Here is a 24761-nt window from a genome sequence, read left to right as displayed (position 1 = left end):
GGCATCGCTGCAGCTTCTCATATTTACAGCTGAGGAAACTAAGGCAGTAGCAGGAGAGAGTGACCTGTGAAAGGTCCCGGAGGCCGTTAGCGGCCCCGTTAGGAACAGATCCAGGTCTCCTGGAGCTCCATGTAACCTCCTCCTCCTCCTCTGTCCCCAGATGCCCAAGTTTTCAGGCCACTGCAGGCAGGCGCTCGGTTTCCCCCACAGCACTCGGCATCTCTCCTTGCCCTGCAAAGCCAGATTTCCCCCTCCTGAACATGTCAAGAGGGCTTCCCTCATTTCTTGGGGTTTTCCTGCTTTTATACTGGCAGCAAAGCCTGGGGGATGCGCAGCAAAGGTGGGAGCATCTTTCGCTAAACCACCAGCCCCGTGTGCTGCGGGAGCCGCTGCTTTCCCCTGGGGATGTCTCAGTGAGTCCTGCCAGGTCCAGCCCTGCTTTGTGTGGGAAAGCTGATAAAGTGGTTAATGGTTGGACCTGATGATCTCAAAGGTCTTTTCCAACCTAAATGATTCTACGATTCTATGAAAATCCCAACCCCAGGTCCCGTGCTACCGAGCAGCAGCCCCGCACCGCACCAGCGCTCGGGGGTGACGCGCGGCCGTTCGAGCAGCTTGGTTGGACGTTCACCACGAGAACGTGTGATGTTTCACGTAGACGTGAAAGCCAAGATAAGGACAAAAGGGAGAATAAAAACTCTCTGTTCACCCAGAAGTCCAGGGAAAGGCGTGACGCAGCACTGTGATACCCTGGTTTGCATGACTGCTCTCCCTGGAGTAAAGCCGTGGTAAAGCTTTAGTAGCTCGGCAGGTACCAGTGCTGTCGGAGCGGGCTGATCCGGTGCTGCGGTGCCTTGGCAGGGAAGCTGCTAAGCCCTGCCGCCGGCAGCCCTGCAGCGGGGTCCCCGCGGCTGGTGGGGGGCTGGCAGTGGAACCCCGTGCTGCCCGTCGTGCGCAGACCTCAGGGTGGGAAACAGCGAAGGAGACTCACGCTTGTAATGCGTCCGCTGCCCACGCACCCGCCCGTGAGGTCTCACGGGGTCCTGCGCTGGGGCTGGCAGGGTCCTGGCACAAAGGTGTGACACCGGCGCTTTAGGCACTTGGCTTTCCCCCGTGGGGCTCCTGCCCTCCGTAAATGTGCTCTGGGCACACACCTGCGCCCCGGGCTGCCCCCACGGGCCCGTCTGCCGGGCTGGCCGCCAGCCAGCTCCCATTTGGGTTGCTCCATTTCACTCGAGCACAGGTGCCAAGAAGCCCTTTGCAGAAGCCACCCGAAGAAAAAGCCAGCAAAACAAAAAAAAGTCCTCGTCCCCGTGCTGTCCCCCTTCCCACGCCGCAGCGGCCGCACAGCGCTGCCCGGTGTGAAGAGCGGCGAGATGGAGACAGCGCTGCCCGGGCTCAGCTGGCTCTTAACGAGACCAGTTTTAATTGCGTGTGCGGCCTTGAGAACCAGGGAGACCACTCCGGGTGCTGAAATCTATCTAATTTGATTGCTCAAGGAAGACAAGCCTACAGCTGATAACAGCACTCGGGGGACAGGCTGGAGTTCACTCGAAGGCTGCGCTTTTGCCTCACAAGCAGGCAGCCTGGGAATGGGCCGATCCTTTTTGCTAATGAAGTGGCTGTTTCCTGGTGTGACCTTTGCAGCCTCTGAGATGCTGGTCAAAACTCCCAACAGCAAATAAAATATTTACTATTCCCAAATGGGTCCAGACCTGAGCTTCGGTCTTAAGATAGCAGAAGCCAGAGAGCAGCAGAAAAGCAAGCGAGGACTAACGCTGCTGGGCACGGCACTAAGTTTGTAAAACCACCACTGGCGGCATGGGACCTGACCTCCAGCCTCCAGATGGATAATTTGAGGGTGTCAGCATGCCCTCTGAGCTCAAATGCTCAAAGCCTGGGTGCATCGGCTGGGGAACGGCTGCGGGTTGCCTGCGGTCTGCCCAGCACACACGGGAGCTGCGGAAATCCCAGGGCTGCACCAAGAGCTGCTCCGGCCAAGAAGCAAAGTGTCGATAAATAAATATGTGACCAGAGCGGAGGGCTGGGCTGCGGCCGTTAAATTAGAGCCTCAGGCTTCAGCCTTATTAACATCAAGATCCCTCTGCACCGCTCTGGGAAATAGCTGATGGTCTCTTTGCACCCCTGGAGCGGTGTTTTTCTTGCTTTCTTCTGCAGGTTGACTTTTCTTGCTCCTTCTGCAGGAAGGGGGAGCAGGCAGTGCCTGTCCTGCCGGGATGGAGGCGATGCCTTGCACCCACCAACGTGCTCTGGGTCACCGCAGGCCACCCCCAGCCAGCACCCTGCCTTTGTCTGGTTTGGATGCCAGTGCTAATGCAGTAACAGGCTTAGCTACAGCCCTTCATGAGCTTCCATCTCAGTGGCAGCGGGAGTAAATACTTTTACGGTGGCATTTCCAGAGGCTCCATGCGGCTCGAGGGGGCCGGAGGTGCTGATCTCGGGGCTGGGGCAGGGAAAGGCCATGCGTGGGCAGATGACGGGCAGCTGCCGGAGCGGGACCCGCAGCAGGACCTGGCAGGCAGGAGGTCAGAGTTCTGCAGGGTGCCCGGGATGGGTTCCCCGGTGTCGTGGTTCAGCCCCAGCCAGCGGCTCAGCACCATGCAGCCATCGCTCGCTCCCCCTACCCCGATGGGATGGGGAAGAGAATCGGAGGAGTGAGAGTGAGAAACACTCCTGGGGTGAGATAAGAACAGCTTAATAATTGAAATAAAATAAAATAGTAATGATAATAGTAACAATATAATAATGATAATAATAATAACAATATACAGAGCAAGTGATGCACAATGCAATTGCTCACCACCCACTGACCGATACCCAGCCCGTCCCCGAGCAGCGATCGCTGCTCCCCGGCCAACCCCCCCAGTTTCTATACTGCCCATGACGCCGGATGGTATGGAACAGCCCTTGGGGCAGTTGGGATCAACTCTTCTGGCTGTGCCCCTCCCAGCTTCTTGTGCCCCTGGCAGAGCAGGGGAAGCTGAAAAGTCCTTGCCTGGCATAAGCAGCACTGAGCAACAACTAAACCATCAGCGTGTTATCAACATTCTTCTCCTACTAAATCCAAAACACAGCACTGTGCATGCTACTAGGAAGAAAATTAACTCTATCCCAGCCGAAACCAGGACACCTGGGATGCGGGAGCCCACAGGGAGCCCCAGGAGCGGGAATGGGGCAGACCCACGTCCCCGTAGGCTGCAGCATGGTCTAGGCTTGCCCGGCCGGAGCAGGCAGGCTCCCCGGGGCCGCGGTGCAGAGCGGGTCATCCTGGCGAGGCTCCTGGGAGTGCGTGGCTGCGAGGGAAACCGGCTGCGCTCAGGTTCACTGCGCGGCGCTTGGCTGGGCTATTTATAGCTCTGCCGAGTCTCTGTTGAGGCAACAGATCTGAGTCTCGTGGATCCTTTTTTATGAGCATCCTGGACCAGGAGGTGCAGAGCCTTGGCTCTCCCCTTGCCGGGACAGAACGGAGCCGTGGTTTGCATAAGGGCAGCAGCGCCGCAGGGCACAGAGCCCAGCTACGGCCCCGGTGCAGGCAGGGGAACCAGCCCGGCTGTGCTGGAGGAGGCAGCTCCCTCCCTCCCCGGTACTGAGCTGCAGAGGAAACCCTCTGCTTTTCTCCCCCAAGGAGCTCTGGCACCCGGCAAACACCAAACCAGTCCCACAGCGCTGCTGCCTCGGGTGAGCCAGGCCCGTGGGTTGGGATACCACCACCCTCGGCAGAGCCAGGCTGCCCAGCTTGTATTGCTACACCATCCCTTACTAACGAAGGAGTTTCGTTAGTGGGGAGGGATCTGAGCTGCTGCAAGTCAGATCTCCGTTCCTGCTGCCATGAGTTTCTGCTTAATCCTCGTGTGCGATAGAGTGACAACCACGAAGTCTGGGTTTACTGTGCTACTAATCCTGAGCTGACGCCGGGGCGGGTGCCGGGGGCTCGGCAGGTTTTAAGGCTAGAGGCAGCTGCTGAGCGATGCTCATCCTGTCTGCCCCGCACAACGGGAGCCCCGGGCGTTCCCACGAGGACTCCCATGCTTCAAACCTCCCAGTATCTTCCCGGTGCAAGCGGGTGCAGAAGCAGCGCTCGCCTCCCTCCTGCCCTCCCTGTCCCGGGGAAGCCCGCGGGTGCCTTCAGCCCAGGGCAGGAGGGAGCTGCCCCGGAGACCAGGCTGCGAAGGGGCGAGGAATAAAACCGTGGCCCTGAACCCAAACGGTGACAGTCAGCAGTCCACAGAGCTGGCTCCAGTGTGGCTGGCTGCTCCTGTAATCCCAGTGTAACCCCATCCCAGTTATGTCCTGCCTCCTTCCCCGAAATGGTCAGCAGCAAGGGAACATGGAGGAGCCCCTTCCTGCCCGGCACAGCCCTGGCCGTGGCCGCCGCCGGGCGCTGCAGGCTCGGCACTGCTCCTTGGACGCGAAGGAACACGGCCTTGAGGGAAGAAAGTGCTTCAAATGCCACGGAGGGAGACGCGTTCCTGAATCGTGACAAAAAGCATTTATTTATAAATTCCTCCGAGTGCACTATATAAGGCACTTCACAGGGATTAACAGGAAAAGGGCCTGGCGGAGAGGAGCAGTTTGCCATCTAAGGCTGTGCTCCTCCTGCCCTGCAGCCGCACGCGTCCCCGCCAGATGCATTTCCCATCCCAGGCGATTTTAAGTCAAAAACCGCAGACTTTGTGCACATCTGCCCTTACAAACGCAGAGGTCTGGGAAACCGAAAGCGGGGCTGCCGGTGCGGCTGCAGCATCGCACCAGCTCTGCTTCCGTGCCGCACCTCCGCGGAAACATCCTCCACAGGAGATTTCTCTTCTTATTTCACCGAAACCCACTTTGCTACAACTTAGCCCATTACTTCTGCTCTGCCCTGCTGTGGATGTGGCACACGTATTTTGCAGCATGCGTCCGCAGCAAACTACAGAAACGTCGCCTTCGTCTCCTCTCCCTGCAGGAATTCCTTCCCTCTCTCCTCCTCTGCCACGTCTCCTGCACCTCTTCTCACCTCCTTGCTCTTCTCCAGACTCTGCCATCAGTTGCTCTCTTTTGCCAGTAATAATAAATAAAACCAACAGCAGCAGTAAAGCACCTTCTTTTATTAATTCTCCTCCTCGCTCTCCCCATGTCCCGGGGGGTGCGGGCATGGCAGTGACACCCGGCACCCCCGGAGCAGGGCGGCTGCTCCACCTCGAGTGGGATTTGGCCACTTCATCGTATCAACACAGCCCCCTCCGCCAGGCCCTGCCTGCTGCGGCCGGAGCGCGAAGATCACAGCCGGGGCGGCTGCGGGTGCTCTTCCTTGTCTGGCGGCGTCGCAATCACCGATAATCATCCTCCTGTGGCTGGTTGTCGGGGCTCAGCCCCAGGCAGCGGCTCAGCACCACGCAGCCACTCGCTCCCTGCCCCGGTGGGATGGGGGAGAGAATTGGAGGAGTGAGAGTGAGAAACACTCCTGGGGTGAGATAAGAACAGCTTAATAATTGAAATAAGGTAAAATAGTAATGATAATAGTAACAGTATAATAATGATAATAATAATAATGATACACGAAGCAAGTGATGCCCAATGCAATTGCTCACCACCCGCCGACCGATGCCCAGCCCGTCCCCAAGCAGCGATCGCTGCTCCCCAGCCAACCCCCCCAGTTTCCATACTGCCCATGACACCGTATGGTATGGAATAGCCCTTGGGGCAGTTGGGATCAACTCTTCTGGCTGTGCCCCCTCCCAGCGTCTTGTGCCCCTGGCAGAGCATGGGAAGCTGAAAAGTCCTTGACTGGCATAAGCAGTACTGAGCAACAACTCAAACATCAGCGTGTTATCAACATTCTTCTCCTACTAAATCCAAAACACAGCACTGTGTGTGCTACTAGGAAGAAAATTAACTCTATCCCAGCCAAAACCAGGACACCGATGCACTGAGCGAGGAGCCGGCAGCTCCTGATCTCCTTGCAGAGACGCGCTGCAAAGCAACTGCACAGAAACGAGATGCGGGCGTGAGAGGGGGGCACTGCCGGCAGCTCAGCCCCACGTTCCGCTTTTGCCAGGGAGTCTGACCCCTTGCAAAACGCCTTGTTCTCCCCCGGCAAGCGAGAGCCTGTCCATGAAGCACCCACGGGGTGGCACGCACTGCTCGGGGGGACACAGCCAGGCACCCCAATGACCTGCCACCCCAATGACCTGCCACCCCAATGACCTGCCACCCCAGCACCCACATCGGCCCCGGGGCAGGATCCGGCCAGCGGCACCTCCCGCGTGCTCACACCTCAATACCAAAGCCTGGCGCTTGCCTTGGGCGAGGGGGAGCCGGATCCGGCCCTTGCTCATTGCTGCAGTCTCCAGCCACCAGTTTTCCGGCTGCTGGAGCCGGGTCCCTCACCGGCCGCAGTCCCCCCGAGGCTGCCCGATGAGTTATTTTTTACCAGGAGTCAATTGTTTTGGCAAGTGTTTTGCAAACCGCATTACGGAGGGTTTGCTATCAGTCCTGAGCTGCTTTGATCAATCTTGTTTGCGAAGCAGTTTTCCGTGCCCTGCTTAATGTGCGTTATTATCTCCCTGAATCCCTGCTATAGAACCTGAATAAATCCCGTGGAAAAAGAAAATGCCCTGTAAAAGGAAATGCTCTATAAAACTCCAGCGGGGAGCTGCCACCACTGATGCCAAGGGTTTGATCACTGTAAGCAATCCATTAACATCAATATCAGACCCCAAGTCCCCCAGTTTATTGTCCACAAATTTGGGATGATAAAGCGTTTTCACTATCTGCCATCCTCTTCACTGCACAGGTCCAGTCTGGGTGCATTTCTGTCTCCCAGGGGTTACTCTCACATCCCCCGGGGACTGGGAACCAGGTTCTCCTTGTGCCGGGAGCTCCGAGCACCTCGTCCCCACACCTCATCTGCAAAGGTTTTCAGTCCAGAGTGAGACCGGAGCACAGGAATTCCAGACCTGGGACCGTCCCCCAGGTTCCCCAGCCGGGAAAGGGCTCACCGCCTGCTACTGCTGCCGGGAGCAGCGGGGTAGCAGGCGCAGGGGGTCGAGGTGTTCCTGCCCAGGGAGAAATGCTCCTTCATCAGAAGAACCACCCAGGACCTGGTCAAACACTTCCCATCCGTGTCATGCACCAGGGCTCTGAAACCCCCAAACATGGCCTCCGGCCATGCAACGTCCTGCCTGCCTGTTCCCAAAACCAGCACGGCCCTTTCATGGCTCCAGCGTGCACAGAGCTATCGCTCCTCGGCCCCCCGGGCTCTGTCCCGGAGCGGAGGCAGCTGCGGCGTGGCACCACGTCAGGGCAGCCCGGGCTTATCTCCAAGGCAAATGGGCTTAAATGTGACAATCTATAGATGGCTTTTTGTCTAAACGTTGCTTTCCACGAGGTAGTGTGTTCCTTGCCATCCCGCAAGCGTGATAGAAAAAACTAATACTAAACGACTTGTGAGCCTTATTAATATGTATTCAGGTCATCCGCTCTCTGCAAGTTTTTGCAAGTGACTTGCGGTGTGCAGTTCATGCAGGATTCATAAATAAAAATATCTCTCTGGAATCTCAGCGGGGTCGTATTAGCAGGGGAACAGAACAACCGCCTTTGTGGATGCGGAGGGATGAGGGGGTGAGGCAGCCCAGCTGGGCTGAGCCCGCTGCTCCCAGCTCCCAGCACCCCAGCCGCGGCTCCCAGACCAGCTGGATGCACGGAGAGCTGGGAACTCCCTTTAATCTGATCTCTCCCAAAGTGGAAGGCGGGTTTAGAGACAACATAAGCACCAAAGGAAAAGTCACGTCAAACCACACGCTGTGTGACCGTGCCTTGCGGCTTCACTCCGGCAGCGGGCTTTGCAAGGGTCCCGGTCTGACCCCGAAGCAGAAGGGTTTCAGGACACAGACTCAGTGTGCTTGGAGGCCAGGGCAAGGATGAGTGTTAATTGGACTTCTTCCCTTGAGTTTCTCCATTTTTGACTTCTTCCCTTGAGTTTCTCCATTTTTTCTTTTCTGTCCTCCCACCCATTACAGCATTTGGGCTGGGTGCTCCAGCACAAGCCCTAAACCCAATGTGGTTTATCTGCAAGGGGCCCTGCCTGCACATCAAAGGCTTCCTAAATTTTCAAGGCTGGGAGGGCTGTGGTGATCATCTGCTCCACCCTCCTGTGAGCCACAGCACTCACCAGGGTTGTTTTTTTGTGGTTTAGCAGAGCAGAGCGCTGCCCTCAGAGGAGCTTGGGGCTGCCAAGGCATGCCAGCTTGCTTTGGGTGGGGGTTTCCTCCCGCACCATCGCAGCGCATCCACAGCAGCCACGTCTCCGCGCTGCGCTCTGCATCACCTCCGCTCTGCCGCGCTCCTTCCTTCCCTGCTGCGGGTCAGCCATGGGCTGCAGTCCCCAGGGGCGTCCCCGCTCCGCGACCACGCTGGGTGCTCATGGGTGAACCAACGGGGAAATCACGTGTGAATCACTTGATGCTCATGCATGGAATAATTGAGCAGTCATGCAGGCACTAATTGGGCATTCATATGCAAAATAACTGGGCGCTCATGCATCAACTACTTGGGTGCTCATGCATGCGCTAATTGGGGGCTCATGTGCACAGTAATTAGGCATTCATGCATGCACTAACCGGGCATTCATGCGTGGACTAATCCTGCACTCGTGCGTGAACTCATTGTGAATCTGTGTGCAGGTTCACCGCGCGCTCATGCAGGATCTTTTCGGTTGCTCATGCGTGCGCTGGTTGGGCACTCGTGCACCTCCCGGGTGCTCATGCATGAACTAATTGCGTGCTGATGCACGCACTAATTGGGCGCTCATGCATGAACTCGTTGGGTGCTCAAATGTAAATTAACCGGGCACTTGTGCACTCACTGATTAGACACTTATGCATGAGTTAATTAGGTGCTCATGCAGCACCCAAGCGGTTGCTCATGCGGCGACAAGCAGAGCCCGGCGGAGCGGCGGCTCCGCACAGGGCAGGGAAATCTGCCAGCACCAAGCACGGGACGGTGCGGCACCAAAAATACCCACTGGTTCCCCCGGCACGCGCGAGCTGGTGGTTTTGCCTCCTCAGCAGCCTTGCTGCCACACGCGAGCTGATCTCACACCTTCCCCCGAGCTCCCCAGGGCGTAGGAAGGAGCTGCTGCCATACAGACGACTTAATCTCTGTTCTGGCACAGCATAAATACGAGAAGCTCCGAAAGCAGGAGACAAGGTCTCCACTGTGTAAAATGATTTAGGTCAGTCTCACTTCTGCAACGATTTATTTAATCTCTAGCAGTTCCTGGCCTGAGTGATGGAAAAAATGAGGAAAAAAAAAATAGAATCCCCCGTATTTACACTATTTTTCTGCAATGTTTATGTTGTGGAAGCTATAGCATCATCTGCCAGCCCTGTTTTAATCCAGGCCTGCAGACATTTCCACCTCACACTCGTATTTCTTGGCGTTGTTCTTCAGGGTGGAGCAACTTGCTAAGTGCAAAATCTCAGCCCGCAAAAGCTTTCAAGTGGTCGGTTGTTTCTCACGGAAAAGCACGTCCTGTCCCTCGATTGCTACCAAGGCTTTGCCAGCAATGCTCTTGCACTCCTGCAATCACAAAAATGGCCATTGCAAGCGGACTCGGAAGCAAAGCGGCCAGAAACAACCCACTGCGGGCGCAACCCCACAAACCCACGCCCGCACCAGCACCAGCCCGGCAAAGCAGGACCAGGAACGAGGGGCAACCAGGACGGGCACCAGAGGCGATGCCTAGCTAGGTTGCTATGTATATAAATGTATACATGCACATGTATATATACCAGGCAGGTATTCACGGGCTCGCTGTGACACGGGGGCCCGGGCCAGCAGCCCAGTGGGCTAGCATCAATGAAAGCACTGGCCAAACCGTGCTTCCCCGCCCTCCTCGCTATCCCGGCCACTCGTCCATTAATGCTCTCACTGGACGCTATGGAAGGAGCTGCAACAGTTGATGCAATCAATAAATATACATTTTATACATCCCTTAAGTCTGTAATATCTCCCTGTATAGAAGAGGCCACAAGGGATTTTGTTTTAATTAGAGGAATGCTTGAGGCTGCTCTGCCTACCGTTTAATCTGCCTTAGAAATGCGGCGGGGAAAGGCTGTCCTCGCGCAGAGCTCTGCTCGCAGCCCAGCTTCTCACCACCGGCAGCAGCCCGAAGGCTCAGCGGCAGCACGAGGGCAGGACCGGGGAGGCAGAGGCGACCGGAGCCCGTACCCACCTCCCTCCGGCACATCCAGCGCCAGCCAGGAAAAGAGGCGATGCTGAACCGGCGTGGCTCTGATCCCACCGCCCTTTGGACTCGGCTCATGTCCTGCCACGAGCCTGACGGTACGGAACGTGGCAGCGGCTTCTCTAGTCACAAGGGACTTATTTATAAGCAGTTGGCTGAGACCCTGCTCCCATCTCCCGCGTGAGTGCAAGGCGGCTTCTGTTGGGATTGTCCTGGTTTCGCCTGGGATAGAGTTCATTTTCTTCCTAGTAGCATGCACAGTGCTGTGTTTTGGATTTAGTAGGAGAAGAATGCTGATAACACACTGATGGTTTAGTTGTTGCTCAGTGCTGCTCATGCCAGTCAAGGACTTTTCAGCTTCCCATGCACTGCCAGGGGCACAAGACGCTGGGAGGGGGCACAGCCAGGAGAGTTGATCCCAACTGCCCCAAGGGCCATTCCATACCATATGGCGTCATGGGCAGTATAGAAACTGGGGGGGTTGGCTGGGGAGCAGCGATCGCTGCTCGGGGACGGGCTGGGCATCGGTCGGCAGGTGGTGAGCAATTGCATTGGGCATCGCTTGCGTTGTATATTGTTATTACTATTATTATTATATTGTTATTATTATTATTTTACTTTATTTTATTTCAATTATTAAGCTGTTCTTATCTCAGCCCAGGAGTGTTTCTCACTCTTACTCCTCCGATTCTCTCCCCCGTCCCATCGGGGCAGTGAGTGAGCGGCTGCGTGGTGCTGAGCCGCTGGCTGGGGCTGAACCACGACAAGGTGTCAGGAATGCATTTCAAGGCAAGGAAAGAGTAGAGGTTTCTAGCGAACAAAATACACGTTGCCAAAGTTTGCAAAGGTGGTGTTGTTTTTTTAAGGGAATGTAACAGCTGCTTAGGTCCAACAGCAAGGAAATATCCGTGGGAGGAGAGCAAACCCCTGCATGGACGGCGTGCGACCGCGGAAGCAGCCCTGGGTGGTCTCAGACGGCTCTGCTGCCGTGCTGAGCTGCGCGCGAGCCCGCGTGTCAGCCGCCTTCGAACATGTCTGTCTGTGCCGTGGAGTACCAAGAAGCCAGCGGGTTTCCCTGGGCTCCCGTGCTGCTGCCAGGGCTGCACCCAAACCCATGCCCGCGGTGTAAACCACCACCGCGGGTGTCTGGAAGGTGCATTTCCAGTTCAGCCCAGTCCCACCAGTGCTCAGGGGGCCCTTCAGCTCCAGTCTATCACAGCGCTCAGCTCATGTTTAACTCCAGACAGGCAAGCAGTTGGTTAGGGAGCAAAGCTGCCCTCTGCCCGGGAGGATGAGGAGGAATAAAAAAGGGGAATAATAAACAAAAAAAAAAGCCCTAGAAGAAAAAAAAATGCTCACTGATGTCTGTGCTGCTCTCAGAGCAACCAAAAGTACATGGAGGCACTGCTTTTTGTTGGCCCCTGGGACTGGCTGCACGCATTTATTGTTCTGCTGCTGCTGCTAACAGCAAAAAAGCCTCGCAGGGGCCGGCACTGGGCAGAGCGCGCGGCGGCCACGCAGGCCGTAATGGAAACCTGACGGACCTCGAAGCAGCGCGCGTGTGCGCGCAGCCCAGCCGCGCATCGCCGCCGCTTCAACCCTGTCGGGGTTCAGCCCCAGGCAGCGGCTCAGCACCACGCAGCCATCGCTCGCTGCCCCTGCCCCGATGGGATGGGGAAGAGAATCGGAGGAGTGAGAGTGAGAAACACTCCTGGGCTGAGATAAGAACAGTTTAATAATTGAAATAAAGTAAAATAGTAATGATAATAGTAACAGTATAATAATGATAATAATGATAATGATATAGAAAGCAAGTGATGCCCAATGCAATTGCTCACCGCCCGCCGACCGATGCCCAGCCTGTCCCCGAGCAGCAATCGCTGCTCCCCGGCCAACCCCCCCAGTTTCCATACTGCCCATGACGCCGTATGGTATGGAATGGCCCTTGGGGCAGTTTGGGTCAACTATTCTGGCTGTGCCCCTTCCCAGCTCCTTGTGCCCCTGGCAGAGCAGGGGAAGCTGAAAAGTCCTTGCCTGGCATAAGCAGCACTGAGCAACAACTAAACCATCAGTGTGTTATCAGCATTCTTCTCCTACTAAATCCAAACCACAGCCCTGTGCCTGCTACTAGGAAGAAAATGAACTCTATCCCAGCCGAAACCAGGACAAACCCGAAAGCAGATCCCAGCTGCAGCCCCGTACGCAGGGAGTGAGGGGAGGGGGTGCCGGGAGACCACGGCCGGTGCCTGGTGCGTGGGATCATGTCGGTGGAGAACACCCGCGCTGGGTGCTGGCAGCCCCGGGGGCCGGCAAAGCCCTGCCGCAGGCAACGCTAACGCGTGCTGGGCTTGAAACCGGCTGGCCACGATGGGGAGAAACGAGGGCTGGTGCGGGAAGGAGCTCGGCACAGCGTGTTTTACCATTTGGCTCTGGAAGGGCTTCGCCCCGTTGTGTCCCACCTCCCCACCGGCTTCTGTCTCAGCTCACAGCAGCGCTGCAGAGGATAAACTCAGCAAATCCAGTTCCCGTTGCACAACACCCACCGTGTCTCTTCAAACGCGAAGTGGTGCACGTCTAATGAAAAACCTCGGTGATGGAAAGGGAAATGAAGGAAGCAGTAAAATCCTCTCATACACCACAATGTTATCGAAAGCGTTGGGTTTATGGTTAACTGGTTCCCATCGAGGAAACGCGGCTTTTACTGGTGCTGCGGCTCCCCGCCCTCGCCAGCCCAGCTCTCCCAGACCTCCTCATCCCGTGAAGCTCACTGCTCCTTCGATCCTTTCTTTTGCCTGTGTGGTATTTCAGCGTATAAAAATGTTAGTATGCTCCCTGGGAAACTATCAAAACAATACCCAACGTTCGTGCTTGGGTGCTGCCTCTAAATTACAACGATCTGCTATTCTCATTTACTATCCTCAAGCAACTGCACCCAAAAGGCATAGTTGGAAAAAGAAAAAAAAAATCAGTTTCTTCTTTGATTTCGTATTTTATTTGGGCTGTCATGGTAGTGGTAAGTCAGGTGCCATACAAGAAATGAAACCGGTCCCGTTTTTGCTTTGCTGCGTGCAGCAGAAGGGACAGCGCTGCCAGCAGAAGACAGCCAGGGCGCTTTCACTCCTAATTTCTGACGACGTACTTTAACTCGCTAATTTAAAAGCAGTTGATTTTGCACCTTCCACCTTCTTTAAGAATGATTTGGATGCGAACTGTGAGGTTTCCTAAACGGGGAAGGTCTGGATAATAAAACGCTGGGAAACAGGATTTCCAGTGGGAACAGAAACAAACCTTTTAGCAGCACCTCTTAGCCGGGGCACGGGGCTCGGCAAACTGCTCAGGAACTTGGCAACTGCTCCCACCCCGGGCCTTTTGTAAACGTCTAGTTTATTTTTCCTTGTCTGTTTGCCTTCCATTGAGCTCAGACGGTAAAAATGTATGGCTCGGTGTCGCCCCTACCTTGGTCTGCGTGACTTTTTGTATTCAAGTGGTTATCGCAATCCCTCACCTTTCTCAAATGTTTACATAAAGTTGCGCACGTCAACGAAACAGTTGCTAAAACTTTGTTTGTATTTAAAAACATTCTGCTTGAAACAAATTTTAATGCGTTTCTCGCTCGTTCTATTTCCCTGTATTAAAAAAATCAGCAAACCCACCCCGACGCCCCGGGGGCCGCATCCCGTCGTCTCTTTTCAGAGGGAGCGGGGACGTCGGCAGCGCTGCCGGCGGCTCTCTGACGGAAAGCTAATGGAAACCCTCCTTTTAAAAACCACTGAGGCCTAGCAAATTGGGGTTATTTTCGGAGAACAAAAAGATTCAGCTCTATCCACGCTCCTGAGGCTCATCGGCGTGGCCGCCGCCGTGCCCAAACGCAGAGCTCTCGCTGCCCGTAGCAGGGCGGCGGGCAGCCGTGCCATGGCACTGCGGTTTGCTGGTGGGGAAGGTGACAGATGCCACACGCCGAATCAGAAGCTATCGATAACTGGTTGGGTGGCCGAGCCCAGAGAGTAGTTGTAAATGGAGTTAAGTCCAGTTGGCAGCCGGTCACGCGTGGTGTTCCCCAGGGCTCTGTTTTGGGGCCGGCCTTGTTTAATATCTTTATCGATGATCTGGGTGAGGGGATTGAGTGCACCCTCAGTAAGTTGGCAGATGACACCAAGTTGGGCAGGAGTGTCGATCTGCTGGAGGGTAGGATGGCCCTGCAGAGGGATCTGGCCAGGCTGGACCGATGGGCCGAGGCCAACTGTATGAGATTCAACAAGGCCAAGTGCTGGGTCCTGCACTTGGGGCACAACAACCCCATGCAGCGCTACGGCCTTGGGGAAGAGTGGCTGGGAAGCTGCCTGGCCGAAAAGGACCTGGGGGTGTTGGTCGACAGCGGCTGAACATGAGCCAGCAGTGTGCCCAGGTGGCCAAGAAGGCCAACAGCATCCTGGCTTGTGTCAGGAATAGTGTGGCCAGCAGGAGCAGGGAGGTGATTGTGCCCCTGTGCTCGGCACTGGGGAGGCCGCACCTGGAATGCTGTGTCCAGTTTTGGGCCCCTCAGCACAAGAAGGACATTGGGGTGCTGGAGCGTGTCCAGAGAAGGGCAGCGGAGCTGGGGCAGGGTCTGGAGCACAGGGCTGGTGGGGAGCGGCTGAGGGAGCTGGGGGTGTTCAGCCTGGAGAAGAGGAGGCTGAGGGGAGACCTGATCGCTCTGCAGCTCCTGGCAGGAGGGGGCAGGGAGGGGGTGTTGGGCTCTGCTCCCAAGTAGTTAGAGATCGGACGAGAGGAAATGGGCTCAAGCTGCACCAGGGGAGGTTTAGGTTGGAAATTAGGAAAAATTTCTTTATGGAAAGGGTGGTCAAGAATTGGAACAGGCTGCCCAGAGAGGTGGGGGAGTCCCCATCCCTGGAAGTGTTCAAAAAACGGGCAGAGGTGGCACTTGGGGACATGGTTCAGTCTGGTCTACCCTTGATTGGCTTAGAGTGGACTTGGTAGTGTAGGTTAATGGTTGGACTGGATGATCTTAAAGGTCTTTTCCAACCTCAACCATTCTACGATTCTATGATTCTGTGATACCTCTAATGGACACGTACGAAACGCTGCCTGTTTAACCAGCCCTGCAGCACGGGGCTCTCGCCGCAAAGGGCTGGCTGGCTCGGCGTTACCTCCCCGGAGTTTTGTCACCGCTCGCTATTTCAGTTCCCCGTATCAGGATGGCATCGTTCGCTCCGAGTCGAAGCACAAGCGGTGGGAAAGGAGGTGCCAAGCGGGGTGGGCGAGCTCCCGGCGCCGGTGCCGTGCCACTGGCGTGCGCTACGGCAGCGGCTCCTCAGCGGATCCCGGCGCAGACGGCTCAGCCGGCCGTACGCCGCATACCCGGGGTGTGGGATGGCGTCGAGGGGGAAGGAGGCAGCTCCGGGAAACGCAGAGAGAAATAAAAACAGCAAAAGAAAAAGGAGCGAAGGAGCGGCTGCAGGGGAAACCCTCGCCGGGCAGTCTGCGCCTAACCGCGGGGCTCTTCCTGAAATGAGCAACCCGAACGGATACGTGAAAGCACACGAAAAGCGCGTGCCTTTTCGCTGCTTTATTCCTTAGCAGGAGTAGACCTCAGCAGGTTTATTTTCATTAACAGTTTGCATTCGTTGTCCTCCGTCCACGTCAGGCTTTGGAGCATCCCAGCAGGCAGGGAGAGGGAAGAGCAATGAAACCGGCTGCTGCAATATTCAGCGACAGCGGGAGGCAGGGAGCAGCGGCGAGTGGGCAGAAGGAGCCCGCAGAGCCCTGTATGAACATAAATGTTTTCCCAGGGAAAGAAATCAATTAAAACGGGTTGGGGGGGCTCATTTAAACTTTTCAGTCTGCGCTAACCGCCGCCTCTTCCCCTCCCCACCCCCAGACGCGGTGCGCTGGCACGTGGGAAGCAAAGGTGAAACCAGGCGCTGAAAATCAGAGTAACGTAAAAACAAGACAGCAGAAATCACATTAAAAACAAGAAATCACATCAAAACCAAGAAATCACATAAAAAACACTGGTTTGTTTTTTTTTTTTTTACATTTTTTAATAATTAACCTTTAATTGCTACTAGCAGGACAAATGACCACCTGCGATTTAACTAGATTTCTGCTTCCTTGCATCCCTTCAGCCAGCCCGGCAGGTTGCTGGAGACCAGCCCGGGGCGACAAGGTGGCTCGTGGTCCTGCGCCGTCGTGGTCCTGCGCTGCCGCAGAGGCTCGTGGTCCTGCGCCGTCATGGTCCCGCACTGCTGCGGCTGCGGGAATGGGTCCGGGCCGCGCCGGAGGGTCCCGCCAAGACCTCAGCAGTCTGCTCCGGGGACCTTACGGTCACAGCTCTGCCAAGCACATCGTGCTTAACAGCTGTAATGGTGTAGCTGTTCAAATGAAGAAAAAAAAGCAGTGCTTCCGAATTTCTAAACCCAAGCATTTTCACAATGCCTTCCAGGCGTGATTTGAATTCAGGTGGTGTTACCTATGGAAAATGCCAGCTGATGCAGCCTGCTCTTCTGGGTGGCTTTTCTTCTTTAAATCTCTACCTGCGTGTGTCCTTTCGGGCTGGCTTTCAGGAAAAATTCACACTGTCAAAGCGTGCCATGTTTTTCTTTTGCATCAAGACATGCTACAGCATGTGCATATGAAATCCTTTTGCTTACGTATAAATCTACATACATAAAACGAGCTCTGCCACCATCTGCTTTTATGGGAAATATTTCCAAACTTACACACACTTTGTCTTATCAATGTACTCAGAGTTTCTCTGAAAAAAACCACAGACTCTATTTTTGCATGTTTTTTCTACATGCAAATTAATAACTTTGCTAACATTGAGGCACCATCGAAAATCGAAGGCCCCCCAAAACATCAGCTTTACATTTCAAGCTCCAAAGACACTATCTGTGCAGTTTTGTGTTTCTGTTGAAATGCCAAGAGAAACCACTCAAGCAGCATATTCAGAATGACTGTTACGGGAGGGAAACAGCAAATTTGGACAATTCAAAGCTTAGTTCTCCACAAAAGCGTTAAGACGCCGTTTTAAAAAATGACCCTTTTCTTCCAAACAATCTGAGCTTTGACGAACTGTTATTTTGCAACAAAGTCAGATTAGTCAAGACTAATCCCAGCTGGATCGTACCGTACCAAGGAGGCTGCCTGCGATTTAGGAAAAACAGGTTCTGGCTAACAGAGCCAGGCGAGCAGCGAAGGTGACGAAAGCCGGCGCGCAGAATTGCAACCCAAGCCACCCGGCTCAGACGCGGGCTGCGGTCCCCGCGCTGCCCCTCCGCCTGCCAGCTCCTCTTGGGAAAACCACTTCGCTGCCAACGCCTCTGTTTCGTCATAAATAAAAATGAGCAGCAACCCCATTATAAAGCATTTTAGTATCTTTGCATAAAAAAAGACCCGCCTGCAGCATCGGGATGGTTATTTGCAAAGAGCGAGAGTGCATTAACACCGGGGGAAGCGGGCTGGGAATGAAGGGGAGAGGGAGGAAGGCTGTGAAAATGCCAGAAAGGGCCAGACCAAAGCTGCTGGGTTTCTTTCTCTACATGAGGAGGCCAAAAGCAGGCTGAGGAGCGGCCGTAACACGGCATTCTCCAGCTTATCTCCACCTGGACAAGTCCAGCATGCCGAGACACGTCCCGTACTGGGTTACACGGTTCATATTTGCATTATTCATCAATACTCTCCGTTTGAAAGCCCTGTTTTTCATTACTCTCATTTTGAGAACAAAAGCTTGTCATTTTACAGTAGCTGGCTTTTCTTTTTAGCAAGATTATTTGCCATTTTCTTCCCAGGAATTTATTTCCTACGTAATGAATGTTTAATGATTCTCCACATATACATTTTGCCAGAAAGCCAAAAGCAACTCCGACAAAGCAAATAGGTGTTCCGCAGCTTATCCAACTGTTTTAAGCGCTCCGCTGATAACACAGAGCTAAAAAAAAAAGTAATGAGGAAGAAAACACGCAATATTTCTATAAAGAGACACTTCATTAAGGTAATTAAGGCAATCATTTAAAGCAGCTATGAGGATTATCCACACACAAAAGAAATTACGCAATAGGGTTTTCGCAAGCCAGGCAGACTTACCATTATTTTATGATACCTTTAAGAATAATCAGCAGTTTAATAAGCTTTTGAAAGTAAAGACTCCTTTCTTGGCAAAGGATGGAGCCTTCTCTATGCCTGGGAAGAGCATACTCGGGGTCTTTTAACATTTTTTTGTGGGGAGGGGAGTTGTTCTTTTCTATTTTTTTAATATGCAACAAGTATTTCTACTGAGCTGGCAAATAACTGAATTAGCTTGTGAAATTGTGCTGGTTCAAAAAACGGTATTTACCCAAAAAGCACTCACCGAAGTCACGTAGATCAATGCTGGAACCACAGGGGCACTGCAGTCACCGACTCACCCGTCCGCTACAAACAGAACTGTGAAACCATAACACTTTTAAAGATGTAGAAAATCCCTAGATACTCAGTAGTTTATATTTTGCAAACCACCCCTTCTGAAGATGGGCTTTCTCATAACGTCTTTCAGTGATTAATAGCAGTCTTTAATTTAAACCACAAGCAATCTAACATAGGTATTACCAATGTTAAAAATCACTGGAGCGGAGCACATTACTGTACTTTAACCTACGCGTGAGAAAAATGAAAGGCATTTGTAACAGTCAAACAGGTTATGATGTTATACTGAAAATATTTTTATAACTGTAAGTCATCGGGATTGCTGTTTTTCTAGAGGAATATGCATTTTTAATTAACACATGAAAAATGAAGTATGCACGATGAGACTCTACTAAAGAGGCATGACACATTTTTCAAAATCCCTTAATTAATTTAGCAGCCTAAAGGGTTTTTCTACACACTCAGACACTACTTTAACCCCATCGCGGTGGTTACAGTGACTCAACCTTTCCGGCACCACATGGACTCACTTGTGCCGATACAAAAGATAGAAAGGGATCAACGAGAGACATCCAGATTGCCAAAGTACAACAATTTCAAACATTTTTAGAACTATCCCTCCTGCATCTGTTATATCATGTGGATGATACAAAAAAATTCTGACTTCCAAAGCAATCTGCGACCTGAACTCTCAGCAGTGAAGCGCGGAGGAACGAGTCATGTTGGGTGAGGGCGAGGGGGGAAGGCAGGGAACAGCTGCTGCGCTCCAAGGGTTTGGGGCTCGCTGAAGCCCTTTGTCTCTCCGAAGCTACATTTACTGCCTTAACGCATCTTTTAAGGCTTTGTGGCAAACTAGACTAGTACGCTGGTGACTTAAAGCAACTTTATTTAAATTATCATCTCATAAACATAACATAGTTGCACATTGTTTTCTTGCTTCTTCCCCAGGAAATCCTTTTCTGCCCTCTTTTGTACACATTTCTCATGGAACTCTGTATTAAGCACCATACAGCACGCACTCCTGCAGCCCTCAGGAGACGATGTTTTCATCAACATGTCTACTTGAAATGTGACTTTGCCTCCATCTCAAATGCTTGTTTGTTCCTCTGCTTTTATTAACTTACGTAGACACAAGAGAAAGTCAAGTACGTTAAGGTTTGCTCTGTCCAAAGTCATTGTGCTCAGACTGCAAAGTAGGTTTGACTGCCCTTCCAGAGCAGACCACGAGATTAGTCTGATGCAAGACCCGTAAGAATCACGATACAGTGTTTAGAAATGGGAGAGCACAGTGTTGGGGGGGGGGGGAGACCAACAGCCCTAAAACTTAATTTTCATGCTCCGCTGAAGGGGATGCATAAGCAGGATGCTCGCATGGCTGAGCAGTGGACGCAGGCCTGGATTCAGCTCCCTGTGCCCTCAGGGCAGCCATTTTACCTCAGCGTGGCCGAGCCGGTCCCAGCTCGCCTCCATCCTATCCTCAGCCCTCCCTCCCTCCCTCCCTCCCTCCCTCCCGCCGGGTGAGCGGACAGAACCCTCCTCCCCGCTCCTCCCGGGCACACCACAACGTGACAGAGCCGTGACTGCGGCCGCTGCCCCTCTACCCGCAGCGCAGAGCGTCCCGCTGCCCGCTACCGGCCGCCGCCATCTTCCCTCCCTCCCGCGCCGCTGCACACGGCCCCGCCACCCCCCCTCCCGCAGTGCATTGTGGGACACGCCCCGCGCCTTGGCGCCAAGCGCCGCCGCGGTGCACTGTGGGATACCCCCCCCGCCGCCGGCCGGGCCTTCTTGGCGCGGGCACCGCACCGGACGTGACGCCATACAGCTTGCCGCCGTGACAGCGGCCGCCGGGGGCTGCCTTCTTCCCCTAACAGCGGGCAGCGGGGGCTTTCGGAGGGAGAACCGAGCTCGCTGCACTCTGCCGCTCGGGAACTGCGCCGCCAGCACCGGCTCGGCCTCTTGGGTGGAGCCGGCAAGGGGGGAGAAAGGAGGAACTACTTTCCTCTGAAGCCGCGCATGCGCAGGGGTGAGGGCGCGGCGGAAGACGCCGGCGCCGCTTCGTTGGGCGCCAGCGCAGGTGGTGCTGCGTCCCGGGGTGAAATCGCTGCGCGCAGTAGGAGCGCGAGGGGAGCCGCCGTCGCCATTTTGAAGCGGTTGTTGGGGGAGGCGGCGTGTGCGCTCCCGTCCGCCCGGCCCGGCCCCGCAGCCCGCTCGCCCGCCCGCTCTCCGTGCTCCGGCCCTCCACCGCCGCAGCCATTGCCGACCTTGCCATGTCCGGAGGGGGCGTGATCCGCGGCCCAGCCGGCAACAACGACTGCCGCATCTACGTGGGGAACCTGCCCCCCGACATCCGCACCAAGGACATCGAGGACGTCTTCTACAAGTACGGGGCCATCCGCGACATCGACCTCAAGAACCGCCGCGGGGGCCCGCCCTTCGCCTTCGTCGAGTTTGAGGACCCCAGGTGAGACCCCCCACCACCACCACCACCCCTGGGAGAGCGGGGGGCGGGGGGGGGGGGGCTTGGGCCGCGCCGCGGCCTGGGCCGGGGCCGCGTCCCCCGGGCCTGAGGTGGGGGCAGCCGCGTCTCCCCGGGGGGCATCGGCCCCCTCCCGCCGCGCCGGGCCTCGGGCCGCGCTAACGGGCCGCCGGGGAAGCCGCAGGGGCCGGGGGGCGGCGGGCGGCGGGCGGGCGGCGCGGGGTGGGGCGGCGGGAAGCGGGAACAAAGGCGGGGGGGCGGTGCGTGGGCTGGGCGCGGCGCGGCGGGGCGGGCGGCCGCGCTCACCGCCCCGTCCCGTCCCGCAGGGACGCGGAGGACGCCGTCTACGGGCGGGACGGCTACGATTACGATGGGTACCGCCTCCGCGTGGAGTTTCCTCGGAGCGGCCGGGGCACCGGCAGAGGCGGCGGCGGGGGCGGCGGGGGCGGAGCCCCCCGGGGCAGGTACGGGCCCCCGTCCCGGCGCTCGGAGTACAGAGTGATCGTCTCGGGTGAGTCATTCCTCTCTCTTAGCCCAAGTGCTCCCCCGGGATCCTCCCGGCAAGCTTCCCAGCGAGGGGCGATGCGGCTCCAAGTTGTTTCTTAAAAAGCGTGTCCTTGGCGTAGCCCGGGAGGAGGGCTGGCCGTGCGGGGCTGGCAGCTCCTCAGGGCAGCCCGTCCACTTACTGAGCCGTCGCTTTTGTTTGCCGCGAGTAACTCCGGGAGGTGAGACTACAATCCGGTTTTGAAGGCAGGTCTTGCTTTTTTTTTTGTGTATAGGGCTGCCTCCAAGTGGAAGTTGGCAGGATTTAAAGGATCACATGCGTGAAGCAGGTGATGTATGTTATGCTGATGTTTTCCGAGATGGCACTGGTGTCGTGGAGTTTGTACGGAAGGAAGATATGACCTACGCTGTGCGAAAACTGGATAACACTAAATTTAGATCTCATGAGGTAGGTTTCATGCTTACTTTCTTTGGCCAGAATTGGATACAAGGGGCTTAACAGTAGGATTTGAAGGTAAGGAACATGTGGCGGTCGTTATTTGTATACAAAGTGGCTAAATTAAGCCTGTGGTCGGTTTGTCAGGAGATAGACTTTAAAGCTTTGATATCTATTTCTGTGCTGTAGTAAACGATATCTTCAGTCTGTCAGCATGCCTAAAAAGATGGCCCTAAAGCCTAGACTTTTCAATCGAAAGTTCTGTCTATTCAATAGGGAGAAACTGCCTACATCCGTGTTAAAGTTGATGGCCCAAGAAGTCCAAGCTATGGAAGATCTCGGTCACGCAGCCGTAGTCGTAGCAGAAGCCGTAGTCGAAGCAACAGCAGAAGCCGCAGTTATTCCCCAAGAAGAAGCAGAGGATCTCCACGCTACTCTCCCCGCCACAGCAGATCCCGATCTCGTACATAAACGATCACTAGCTCTGATCTTTTTGTAGAACCCCATGTTGTACACAGTTTTCCTTTACTTAGTACAGTCTTTCATTTTTTTTTTAATTCAAACTGTTTTATTCAAATTGGCTGAAGTGTTGAATTGCATTCTTGTGTAAAATCCCTAGTGAGTATTTGCTCCTTAACATCGACATTCCCCTCATGTCTTTGGTAAATTGTATTTTAATTGATGTCAGTCAGGATTGTTTCGATTTAGTTCTAGTTAAATACCAACACTCTTCCGACTGTGGTATTGCTGTGTAAATGTCTCAGTGTTCAGCTATGGTTTATACGAGCTGGGGATGTTGGGATGTTTGTGGCTAACTTGTCTCTTCTGGGGGATCTTATATTTTATCTTGCCTTTTCGTGTGTCTTTCTGTAGACATATCTGAAGAGATGGATTAAGAATGCTTTGGATTAAAGGATTGTGGAGCACATGTCAATCATTTTAGGATTGTCAAAAGGAGGATTGAGGAGGATCAGATCAATAATGGAGGCAATGGTATGACTCCAAGTGCTATTGTCACAGATGAACTTGGCAGTATTGACCTTATACCGAGAGACAGGTTAATCGAGTACGTGCACCTACGTGTCGCTTCAGGCATGTTCTAGTTACTGCAGACTACAATTGCTCTTTTCTTTAAAAACTTTTTTTGGGGGGGCAATTGTGGTTAAATACCTGCTTTTGTAATTCTCTATTCCATTCTAGTTTTTTAAAGGAATAAACTGGGCCGGGGGTGGGAGCATTGGTTTACTTTGTCACGCAGCATTTGGTTACAAGTGTTAATGTTACGTAGTATTCGTACACTTGTAGTAGATCAAGGGTATCTTTAAATCGGAGTATAATATCAATACTGCTAAAATCTGCATGTCCTCTGTGTGACTGATACAGCGTTGCTATTTCATTTTTTTTAAGTATCAGAATGAAAGCAAAATAGAAAACCTAGTGGGGAATAATTTCTTAAGTCTCAGCCCTGCCCCCTCAGACTAATTCACAATTGACTCACCGCTATGTTTGAGAACTCCGGTTAGTTAATTTTGTTACCTTCCAGCTGGGAGTGCTAGCTGTAGTTTAGACATACAGTAGGTGGACAGCTTTAGCAGTAAGCTTTTCCAGTTTCATAAACATTTTTTGCAACCACAAAACCTGTAGCGCACCACCGTACGAGCAATGAGTATGTTGGCATTTTCAGTTGACATATTGTAAATATTACGATGTTTCCTCCAAATAGTAATTAACATTTCTGAAAAATTTATCTGAGCATCACCATTCAAAAGTTTGTTTTGGGGAATTGATAGTTATTAATGTACATCTGCATTAATTGATGGCAAACATAACTGATCATTCCCCAGAATCCTATTTTTTCATTACAGTATCTAACTTTTTGCCTCCTCTTTTTTGGTTTTGCTGGTTATAAAGGTTTGGATTGGAGAGGGCTCACTGGATCCCAATCCTTGGAGCTGGATCATTGGATTCAAATCATAATGTGGATAGGATAGGGAGGCTGAATTACAAGGATTCATGGAGCGGGATCAAATTACCAGGAACATAGGAGTGGATTCCTGCCCCAACCAAACCGCATTCGTGTGGATTTTTTTTTTTATTCAACTCAATTGGCTATTCCAAAGATATTTTTTTTTTCCTATTTTTGACGATTGGAGCCCTTAAGATGCACGATGGAGTTTTTCATTTTTTTGGTAAAAGGAGCAAAGCGAGGACCTGGAGAGGTACGCTGGAGCAATCTCCTTGGAAGGATTCAGCACGAGTAGATGGTAAACATTAAAGGGGAAAAAGGGGGGTTTGTTTAAAAAAAAAAAAGTAAATAAGTCATTTCTCTAAATTTAAAGACAAAAATTGGAGTTAAAGATTAAGTAGGTTTTCAATTGGCTATTGCCTTTTTTTTCTTTGACAAATAAAATTTTTAAAAAAACATGCATGGTTGTCATCATTTGTTGCTAAGAGTCTTAGTCTTCGCTTGCCACTGTAGCATTGTTAAATCACAAGTTTTCAGACAAAAGGCTTTTGTGTTCAACAGAGATGTAGTGTTTCGCAGGAAGCGTTGATGTTTGAGCTTCTCCTAAATAAAGGATCGGTTCCCTGGGAAATGGGTGGAATTTATTATACGAGCAGGGGAAAAGAAAGAATTCTCGCTGCTTAAAAGAGGATGCTTTAGTAGTGGTGTTGTTGCTAATGGTACTCTT

At 53.5% G+C, this 24761-nt stretch overlaps 1 protein-coding gene across 1 annotated transcript; it reads left to right on the top strand.

Moving 5' to 3' along the window:
- Positions 1 to 20879: 20879 nt before the first annotated feature.
- On the top strand, positions 20880 to 24761 carry SRSF1 (serine and arginine rich splicing factor 1). Its single transcript, XM_075719891.1, has 6 exons — positions 20880 to 21113; positions 21455 to 21639; positions 21908 to 22080; positions 22345 to 22531; positions 22942 to 23061; positions 23980 to 24761. The coding sequence occupies exons 1-5, from the start codon at positions 20920 to 20922 to the stop codon at positions 22962 to 22964; spliced, it is 762 nt and encodes a 253-aa protein (XP_075576006.1). The 5' UTR covers positions 20880 to 20919; the 3' UTR covers positions 22965 to 23061; positions 23980 to 24761.

This window comes from Pelecanus crispus, chromosome 12 (assembly GCF_030463565.1).
Source record: "Pelecanus crispus isolate bPelCri1 chromosome 12, bPelCri1.pri, whole genome shotgun sequence".
Taxonomy (NCBI): Eukaryota; Metazoa; Chordata; class Aves; order Pelecaniformes; family Pelecanidae; genus Pelecanus; species Pelecanus crispus.
Note: the sequence above shows the minus strand (reverse complement) of the source record. Positions and strands in the feature narration are given on the sequence as shown.

Coding starts and splice junctions, on each gene's coding strand:
- SRSF1 (XM_075719891.1), top strand. CDS start 20,920: ATGTCCGGAGGGGGCGTGATCCGCGGCCCAGCCGGCAACAACGACTGC. Junction 21,114..21,454: donor GTCGAGTTTGAGGACCCCAG/GTGAGACCCCCC, acceptor CCCGTCCCGCAG/GGACGCGGAGGACGCCGTCT. Junction 22,532..22,941: donor CCACAGCAGATCCCGATCTC/GTACATAAACGA, acceptor GTCTTTCTGTAG/ACATATCTGAAGAGATGGAT.